The 10,641-nt window shown below is 38.0% G+C and overlaps 1 protein-coding gene across 16 annotated transcripts in view; it reads left to right on the top strand.

The window, feature by feature from the left end:
• Nucleotides 1-5: 5 nt before the first annotated feature.
• The window catches only part of PBRM1 (polybromo 1), a 116,897-nt gene continuing 106,261 nt past the window's right edge, over nt 6-10,641 (top strand). For 14 of the 16 annotated variants that reach the window (XM_047096337.1, XM_047096343.1, XM_047096339.1 and 11 more), the window contains exons 1-3: nt 2,939-3,001; nt 4,650-4,802; nt 6,998-7,095. In XM_047096337.1, the coding sequence (XP_046952293.1) occupies nt 2,954-3,001; nt 4,650-4,802; nt 6,998-7,095 (299 nt within the window). In that variant the 5' untranslated portion in view covers nt 2,939-2,953. Of the gene's footprint in view, nt 94-2,466; nt 2,609-2,938; nt 3,002-4,649; nt 4,803-6,997; nt 7,096-10,641 lie in introns of those variants that run through there. The other 2 variants (XM_047096335.1, XM_047096336.1) reach the window with 2 other exon arrangements.

Below are 10,641 nucleotides of genomic sequence, written 5' to 3'. Positions count from 1 at the left end.
GCCGGAGGAGCAATAGCAGCAGCCGTGGCGGCCACGGGGCGGGGCGTGGCGGTCGGCGACCGCGGCCGGGGCTGCAGACGGCGAAGCGGCTGGGTAAGGCCGGGCCCGGGGCGGGTGGGGCCGCTCCCACTCGGCCGGCTGCCGGGCCTTTGTGTGGGCCCCGGCGGGCGGGAGCAGCAGCGGAGGCCCCGCCCCAGCCGTGGGGACGCGCCGGTCGGGCCAGGCGCGCGGGGCGGGGCTCGGCGGCGGGCGTCGGGACGGCCCGGCCGCTTTGCCGCACCTGCCGGCCGGGACAAAGGCGCGCCGCGGCCCGGAAACTCCGCTTCTTTCCCGCCCCAGCCGCTGGCCGAGCGCTCGTCGCGGGCAGCTTCAAAGCTGTCAACGTTTCCCTTAGTCCCCGTACCAGTGACAGGTCCGGAAAGTCTTTCATTTCTTCCGCAGGTCAGGGCCTCCTTTTTTTGTTGTTTCTTGTCGGTTCGGACGCAAACTCAACTAGTGATTTTTTTTTTTTTCGTTTTACAGACGACTGTGTTAAGACTGAATGTTCTATCAATGGGACTTGTATTTATAGTAAAGGCTAGATATTTAAGTATCTTATTTATATGCAACACCACAAAAAATCAAGCTTTTAAAACTGTACGTTTCCTGGTTTTTAATTGTCCACCTCTTAAAATATTTTACTGTAAGAGAAGCGTAGTTTTGTTGTGATAGGGCAGGTTTGGTGATTTAATGAAGAAAGATTGGCGAAATGTAGAAGAAATACTGAAAAATGACAAATACATGGTATTATAAACAGATACAGAAATTATTGCTATAGTTAGAGAAACATGTTGGAATAAAACATTCTTATCAACTTATTTTCCAAAGAACTAGGACTCCTCAAAAATGATTTTGAGGTGATTTTTTTCCCCATTAAGAGTAGTATGGTTTTGCTTTATTACTTGCTAACGTATTGTAGTATTTTAAGATTCAAAGGAAGATTAGAAAGTATCTTTTGAAGAAATACTTCCAATTAAAACTAACAAATATGTGTGTGGATAAGTGGAAGGGCCTTGATGATTTTCTTTGATTTGGGGGTCTACAAAATACCTCAAATATTAATATTCTGTCCCAAACTCCAAGATTAGTAAATTGTGGTATATGTGTATATGATAGGCTATTATCAAGCCATCAAACATTACGTGGAAGAATGTTGACTCGGAAGAATCCCAAGTTAAAACACAAGTTGCAAAATAATACATATGGTTTAACACTTTTGTTAAAAAAGGTAAATAAAGCATAGAATAAATACAGAAAACTGTGAATGCCAGTGTTAAGGATGGTTTTTTCTAGAAAAGATTGTAAGGTTTTTTTTCCCCCTTTGAATCCTGTTTTCCAAGATTTTTATTTTAATCATGCATTACGATACTGAGTATCATGAGAAATAAAGGAGAGTACTAAAAGTTTATAAACTGTCAGAATACGCCATATGGTTATAATGAGTAAATATTTTCCCAGTTGCACATTATAAAGTTATTCTTTAGTGTCCACTGTAATTTATTGGTTGTCAGACTTTTGGACATGTGACTGTAATCAGTGCCATTTTAAAATTTCTAACCGAGCTTCATGATGTCTTTCCTCTTTATGGGAAAAGAATTGCTGAAGGGATGCTCACAATCTTTTTAAATTGCACAAACTTTTCTAAATGTCCCACTTATGTATACTTTTAACACATTTATTAAAAAGATGAATTGATCTTTCACGCTATGCCAAATACTATTTTATAAGCCAGTGCTACAAAGATGAATAAAATGTTCTTCCTGTTCCCAGGGAGCATGTAATCCTATAGTTGAAACTTCTTTGTTGTGCTTTGAAGTTTCAAAGTGATTTCATGTACATTTCACAGTCCCAATAATCTAAAGGAGATATGTACACCTGACTGCTCTCATTTTTAGAAGTGAAGAACCAGATCTGAGAGGTTGTGACTCAAGCAACATCAAACAGATAATTTAAGGTGGCGGACTTGAAACTCACATTGTAGTCTTCTGAGTTCAAGTCCTGTTACCTACCTCTCCCACCTGCCAAGTCACATTGCCTCTCTTGCCAACTTCTAAACTACGTTTAAAAATGTGTCAGTTGAATAAGAAAATAATTGAAAATTACCCTTAAATTGCATCTTTTTCTTGCTTTACCAGAAAAAGTGAATGGTTTAAGGAGTTTTGGATATTGTGTGGTCTAAACTGGTATACACACCAATGATTTACTTTTTTTTGGTCATTTGCTTTTCACTGGATTATTTATGAAGATAATTTTGACCTGCCAAAATGATTGAAGGTTCTGTTTTTAATCTTTCTAAACTTGTGTGTGGTGTCTTTCCAATGCTGATAGGACTTTTGGAAAGAAATGTCTTTCTCTGAATTTTTTTTTTTTTTAGGGGGGGAGGAGTTTTCCAGACTCTGCTCACATGGGCCATTCTTGGTTTGTTCCAGCTTGCCAACACTTGGGGTCACATGTGAGCCTTCCACATGTGTTCACTCTCCATTCCAGCTCTGTGATTGAACTCTGCTCTTATTGACTAGGGGGCATTTGGGCAGGCATGCTTCATTCCTGGAATTGACAGTCATTCCATGTGAGTAAAGTGGAATCTCAGTGAGCCTTCTTTAAGTATATGAAAAGCATTTGGTTTTAAAATGGAAAGAAATGTCAGGTACTGTTAGTGCCTGAGCCTTTGCAGCAGTTTGGCTCAAGAGAACTGATATGCCTATGTTTTCCAGTTCTCTTATCTTTCTTTAGCAGTTCTACTTGAATGTTTTCTATCTATTCGTACTCATTTTTATTCCTTCTGACCTTTTTTTTTTTTTATTTCCCCTTTCTCTGCTTTGTTCTTCTCTTTCAGTTTTGAATATATTAACACTGAATCAGCACTTCTAAAGCCCTGCCTTCTCCCACTGGCTTCACTTGGCCTTCAGACATAATGAGGAGACTGGCTTTTCGAGGCGCTGGTTGTGCTCTGGTAAAGCTGGTAAATTACTGATCATCTACACCTTTTCTCTTTTCTGTCCTTCCCTGCCTTTTGCCTTCCACTTTTCTTGAATTATGTTATCCTTTCCATAAAGAGCCCCTCCTTGTTTTCATCAAATTCACTTGTGTCCTTGTCATAGCTTGTTTAATTAGGTTTGGTCCTTAGTTTCTTCATCTTAATGAATTGAGGCCAGTTGATCAGCCTATTATAAATAAAAGAAAATCAACAAAACTTGGCTGTCCTTGGCATAAGCCCGTTGAACCTTTTAGCCACTTGTAGCCAATTGCAAACTAATATACCTCGTAACAAACCAAAGCCTAGAGGAGGGAATATCGTCATGGTAGGCTGTTTTTAAATACCATGTGGACTGTACTTCAGAGGAAGATGTAGGGGATTCCTCTTGCTTCTTAGTTGGTAATCAGAATTTTTTTTTTTTGGTTGGTTTTGCCCCTCCTTTCTGTTCCCTGAAGATGCCCAATTTTTTCTCCATACCTACTGGCAACCCATTCTTTCAGCTGATTGTGTCTTAGTTTACTGAAGTTGAATGTTGATGAGTGAAACTGGGATCAGGTTTTTCTTTTAGCTTTAGAGAAAGATCTTTGAAATCATAGTATACTATCTCATACTATTGTTAAATTGTACAAGCATTATAGAACCTTCTCAGGCATATACCTTTTCCCTGTAGCTGTAGCAGATCATTTTAATGGTTGCATTTTTTGTGTTACCATCAAATGTGTACATTAGTAAAGTCGTGTTAATATTAGTTACTAGACAGCCTACCTAAACCCAAGAGCAAATATTTATGTGCTTCTGAAAGGCCAACTAGGACCTAAAAGTTCACTTCTGAGGTACTGTTGCAAATTATCTGTTGAAACTTAAAGCTATGATTTCAAGATTCATGAGCATAGAATACCTCATATGACTGACTGAAAAGGAGATCAGTCTGATTGACAGAAAAGTTTCAAAGCAGTTTTACTTTGACACAGGTGTGGTAAGTCACATTAAGTGTTTTCCAGGAATATGTGTTGTGGCCTTCTTTAATGAGTGGAGAAAATTCATTTTCAGTGCATTATTCTTAGAGTTCATCTAAAATGCTAGAAGATTCATTGTCCTCTGCCCTCTACACTGCCACTGCTCATTTTCCTCAAGCACTGATTTCTTTTTTTTCCATATCATGGCCCACCTGGAAAATGATCATAATTGTAAGACACACTGGGGAAAACAGATGAAGCTGCTGACTCCAGAGGTGATTGCCTTGGGGTTTCTGTCCCCATGACCTGCCTGGCTGCCTCAGGGGCTTGAGGGATCAGTACCTCCGCACTGCACTACATGCAGGTTTTTAAAATCCAGTGATGAGTAAATTTGGAGCCAGACGTGATTGGGTCATTCAAAATTGGTGATACATAAATGGATCTACTTTTGTTGAATTTGTCCTATCTGAATTGAAAGTGTAGCATTCTGGTAAGTGAAGGGGCTAAAGCCAACAAGGTCCAGAATTTCCCCCGAAAAAACTTGACAGTTAAGTTTCTTTACAAGAGTTAAAATATCCTCCTAAGTGAACCCGAATCTTGGTAGCAGGTGGCTAGCTGAGGGCTTGGTGGCAGTGTCTAAATTTAAGTATAAGAACATGGCTGATTATTTCTTATAGAAGAAGTTGGATTCCATGGGTTCCAAGAGAAGACGAGCTACCTCCCCTTCTAGTAGTGTCAGCGGGGACTTTGATGACGGGCACCATTCTGTATCCACACCAGGCCCAAGCAGGAAAAGGAGGAGACTTTCCAATCTTCCGACTGTAGATCCTGTGAGTAACTGGCACCACAGCTTCTGCCTGCTTTTCCTGCTCTTCCTTTAAGGATAAGCAGTTAAGATCCAGGCCTCACCACTTCTTTCTCCTCTGGCTAGATATTCCTAATCTCTTTCCTAATGTAGCTAACAATCTTAACAGTAATAGTGTAATTCAGTGTTAAGAAATAATGGTGGGTGGGTGTGGGTGGGTAAAATAGGTTATCCTATTTAAGGGGATTAAGAGGTATAAACTTCCAGTTACAGAATAAAAAAAGTCACAGAGATGAAAAGCACAGCACAGAGAATACAGTCAGCAGTGTTGTAATAACATTATGTGGTGACAGTAACTACACTTACTGTAATGAGCAGTGAATAATGTGTAGGTTTATTGAATCATTGTACATATGATATTGTATGTCAGGTATAATTCAATAATGCACTTAAAAAATTAGTATTCAGGAGCTCTCAAGAAAAGTAATTTCTCTGAATACATTTAGAATGGGAAATTTGCATAAAGTGATTCCTGTTTTGATGAAAACATGTTTTTCTAAGAGTGTAATCTGCTGAAGCACTTACCTTAATTCTAATTAAAAGTAACCAAATGGGTTAGGAATTCAACACGCCAGAGAATGGCAGACAATGAAATAGAAATATGTACAAATTTGTTTTGTAATTTTATTGAGATGTAATTGACAGACAGCACCATGTACGTTCAGGGTGTACAGTATAATGATTTGACATATATTTTGTGAAATGATTGCCACAGTTAGTTTAACGTCTATCGTATCATATAGATGACCAAAAAAATGGTTTTTTTCCTTGTGATGAGAACTCTTAGGATCTACTCTTGTGGCAACTGTAAAATATACAGTATAGGAGTATTAACTGTAGTTACCGTGTTGTACTTTATATTCCTAGTACTTATTTATAATAACCAGAAGTTTGTACCTTTTGACAAAAAATTTTAAAATGTTGGTATTTGCATTATACGTTCATTCAAATAACTTTGTGCTTGTCATGTGCTAGGCACTCACTGTTCTGATGGTTGGGATATAGCCATGTGTAGGACAAGCCAGTTTTCACATGGAGCTTAGATTCTAGTGCAGCAGAAGGAGAATGTAAACAGATGAACAAATAGATAATAAAGTACCCCCAACTAATATTAAGTGTTAAGAAGAAGAGTTTGGCTGATTTGGGCTTCTTGGGTCCAAACCTTGAGGCATTTCTTTGCGATTGGAAGGCACTGGCCCCACAGAATACTGGGGAAGGGTGTTCCAGGGAGGAGGGACCCAATGCAGAAGAACTAGGTCAGGAATGGGTTTGTTGTGTTGTGATTACAGAACAATAGTCAAGAGGGAGAAGGACACTGGCAGAGTCTGCCCAGCCACAGTATGTAGTTACCTTACCTACTCTGTGGTCATTATTATGAATTTAGATTTTATTCTCTGATTAGTAAGAAGCCCCTCTTTTGGATGATTTTAAGCAAGAAAGTGATATAAACTGATTTAGCTTAAAAGAATAATCACCAATAGTATAAATCTGATGAAAGATACCAAAATGTTTAATAAGTTATTTTATTTTTAAAAATGTTTATTTATTTTGAGAGAGAGAGAGAGAGAGAGTGGGGGAGAGGCAGAGAGAAAGAGAGAGAGAGAGAGAGAGAGAGAGAGAGAGAGAGAATCCCAAGCAGGTTCCATGCTCAGTGTGGAGCCCAATACGGGGCTCAGTCCCACCACTGTGGGATCATGACCTGAGCCGACATCAAGAGTTGGACGCTCAACCGACTGAGCCACCCAGGCACCCCGTGAAGTTAAATTATTAAAAATTTTTTAAATGTTTTTTTTTTTTTAATTTTTGAGAGGGGGGAGAAGGGCAGAGAGACAGGGATAGAGGATCTGAAGCAGGTTCTGGGATGATAGCAGTGAGCCTGATGTGGGGCTTGAACTTACGAACTGTAAGATCATGACCTGAGCTGAAGTTGGATGCTCAACTGACTGAACCACCCAGGTGCCAAAGTTAAATTATTTTAAATAAGGAGATACTGTCATGTCAGCACATTTCAGACCTGGGATCCTATGTGGGAACTTGGGGATTTGTCCATTTTCTCTGCTTGCCTTTTAGGGGTCTCTTTTTATTAAGGATAGTCCTTATACCTACACTGGCTCTGTTTTCACATTTCTGGTGATTTTTTTCATCTTTTCATATGTGTAGATTGCTGTGTGCCATGAACTCTACAACACCATTCGAGACTATAAGGATGAGCAGGGCAGGCTACTCTGTGAGCTCTTCATTAGGGCACCAAAGCGAAGGTGAGTTGGAAGGTGAATGGGAGGGATTTGGTCCTGGGTCCATGTTTATGGTGTTTGGTAGTTGAGTTTTTTTAGAAGGAATGGCTTAAATGATAACTGGAGTCCCCATTTTAGTTTTAGTTGTCAAGATGCAGTGAAGCATATTTAAAAAGAAATTTATTGTAAAATACACAATGTAAAATTTATGCATTTTACATTTTTAAGTGGACAGCAGCAGTTCATTGAGTGTTTTTTATTCACATGGGTGTACAACAGATCTACAAAACTTTTTCATAATGCAAAATTCAAACTCTGTACCCATTAGAGAACTCCCAATGCCTCTCCTCCTGCCCCCAGCACCTGACAGCCACCATTACACTTTGTTTTTCTAAATTTAACTATGTTAGGGATTTTATGTAAGTGGAATCATACAATATTTGTCTTTTGTGACTGGCTTCTTTAACTTAGTATAATGTTTTTAATGGTCATCCGTGTTGTAGCATGTGATAGGATTTTCTTCTTTTTAAAGGCAGAATAATACTCCATTGTATGGATATACTGTCTTTTGTTTGTCCATTTATCCATTGATAAACACTTGGGTTGCTTTCACCTCTTGGCTATTGTGAATAATGCTGCAGTGAACATGGGTGTGTAAATACCTCTAGTGCTGCTTTCAGTTCTTTTGGATATATACCCAGAAGTGGCATCTCTGGATCTTATAGTAATTCTATTTTTAATTTTTTGAGCAACTACCATACTGTTTTCCACATCACTGTACCATTTTACATTCCCACTAACGATGTACAAAGGTTCCAATTTCTCCATATCCTTGCTACACTTGTAGTTTTGTAGTAAGTTTTGAAATCAAAAGTATGAGTCATTGTGATGGTTAATTCTATGTGTCAGCTTGGCTGGGCTAAGGCATGGCCACATAGCTGGGGAAGCATTTCTGAGTGCGTCTATAGGGATGTCTCTGGAAGAGGTTAGCATCTGAATAGGTAGACTGAGTAAAGAAGATGGCCTTAACCTGCGCAGTTGGGTATCATCCAATGCCCTGAGGCCTTGAATAGAACAAAAGGGGGAAGGAAGGATGAATTAGTGCTCTCTGAGCTGAGACATCCATCTCCTCCTGCCTTTAGATCTCAGAGCTCCTGGTTCTTGGGCCTTCAGACTCATACTGAATTATACATACCACTGACTTTTCTGGTTCTCTGACTGGCAGATGGCAGATCCTGGGCTTCTTGGCCTCTATGATCTCATGAGCCAATTCCTATAACATACGTGTGTGTGTGTGTGTGTGTGTGTGTGTGTGTGTGTATCTCCTGTTGGTTTTGTTTCTCTGAAAAACCCTAATACAGTCTTCCAACTTTGTTCTTCCTTTTCAGGATAGTTTTGGCTGTTTGGGGCTCTTTGAGATACCATGTGAATTTCAGGATGGATTTTTCTGTTTCTGTAAAAAATGCTGTGGGGATTTTGATAGGCATTGCGTTGAATTTGTAGATAGCTTTGGGTAGTATTGGTATTTTAACAGTACTTAAGTTTACTAATCCATGAACATGGGATATCTTTCCATTTATTTATGTCTTTAATTTCTTACAGAAATGTGTAGTTTTCAGTGTACAAGTTTTTCAACTTGTTGGTTAGGTTTATTCATAAGTTTTTTTGTTTTGTTTTTTGTTCTGATGGTATTAAAGTTGAATTGTTTTCCTAATTTCCTTTTTTGGATTGTTCAGTCTTAGTGTATAGAAATGCAATGGATTTTTGCATGTGGTAATTTTGTATAATGAAACTGCAAATTCACTTATTCTTTTTTTTTTTTAATCTTTAAGTTTTTTGCATGTGAGATCATGTTACCTGTGAACAGAGATAATTTTACTTCTTCCTCTTCAATTAGGAGGGCTTTTCTTTTTGTTGCCTAATTGTTTTGGTTAGGACTTCCAGTAATGTGCTGAAAAGAAGTGGTGAGAGCAAACATCCTTGTTTTTTTCCAACTTAGAGGAAAAGCTTTCAGTCTTTCATGATTTTGAGTATGATGGCAGTTGTGTGCTTTTCATATATGGCCTTAATTATGTTGAGGTACTTTCCATCTATACCTAATTTGTTGAGAATTTTTATCATGAATTTTGTCAGATTCTTTTTTTGCATCAATTGAGATGATCATGAGGTTATTTTCCTTCATTTGTTACTGTGATGAGTTACTTTTATCAATTTTCGTAGGTTGAATCATCCTTGAATTCCAGGAATAAATCCCACTTGTTTATGGTGTATTATCCTTTTAATATGCTGCTAACTTCATTTTGCTAGTATTTTGTTGAGGAATTTTTATCAGTGTTCATAAGGGACATTGGTCTACACTTTCCTTATAGTGTCTGCTGGCTTTGGTATGAGGGTATTGCTGGCCTCACAAAATAAGTAAATTTTTCCTCCAATTTTTTGGGAAAAGTTTGAGAAGGATTAATGTTCTTTAAATGTTTGGTAGAATTCACCAATAAAGCCATTAGGTCCAGGACTTTTCTGGGAGTTTTTTGGTTTTTTTTTTTAATTAAAATTTTAAATTCCAGTATAGTTAGCATACAGTGTAATATTAGTTTCAGGTGTGCGATATAGTGGTTAAACAGTTCTGTACATTACTCAGTGTTCATCACGATAAGTGTACTCTTTAATCCCCATCACCTAGTATTCCCACCCCCAGCCACACACCTCCATTCTGGTAACCTTCAGTTCTTCAGTTTGTTAAGAGTCTCTTTCTTGGTTTGCCTCTTTTTTTTCCTTTGCTTGTTTTACCTCTTGAATTCCACATATGAATGAAATCATATGGTATTTGTCTTTCTCTAACTTAATTTGACTTAGCATTATAGTCTCCTGCTCTATCCGCGTTGTTACAACAGGCAAGATTTCTTTCTTATGGCTGAATAATATTCCATTGTACATATATACCATGTCTTCTTTATCCATTCATCTATCAGTGGACACTTGGGTTACTTCCATATTTGGCTATTATAAAATAATGCTGCAGTAAACGTAGAAGTGTATGTATCACATTGAGTTACCATTTTTGTATTTTTTGGGTAAATACCCAGTGGTTTTGCCGGAAGATTTTTGGTTACTGGTTCAATTTTCATAATAGTTACAGGTCTATTCAGGTTTTCTGTTTCTTCATATCCAGTCTTGGTAGGTTTTATGTTCCTAGGAATTTATCCCTTTCTTCTAAGTTATCCATTTTATTGGCATACAGTTATTCATAGTATTCTTTTATAATCCTTTTTATTTCTGTGACATTGGTTTTAGTGGCATTTCTGATTTTTTTTAAGTTTTCTCTTTTTCTTAGTTCATCTGGATAAGGGTTTGTCCATTATATTGATCCTTTCAAAAAACTGACTCTTAGCTTTAATTGATTTTTATGTTTTTCTATTTTTTGTTTTCTTTTATCTCTATATATCATTTCCTTCCTCTTGCTGGTTTGGGGCTTATGTTCTTTCTCTAGTTCTTGAGAGTGAAGCATATTTTTAAAATTTATTTATAGCATTTAAGGTAACATTAAAGTTATAGCTGTTATCATTAAAAGAA

This window comes from Lynx rufus, unplaced genomic scaffold (genome assembly GCF_022079265.1).
Source record: "Lynx rufus isolate CCGP_SWC_20201006 ecotype Redwood Valley unplaced genomic scaffold, mLynRuf1.p SCAF_4, whole genome shotgun sequence".
Classification (NCBI taxonomy): Eukaryota; Metazoa; Chordata; class Mammalia; order Carnivora; family Felidae; genus Lynx; species Lynx rufus.
The sequence above is the reverse complement of the archived record's forward strand: the minus strand, read 5'-3'. Positions and strand labels throughout refer to the sequence as shown.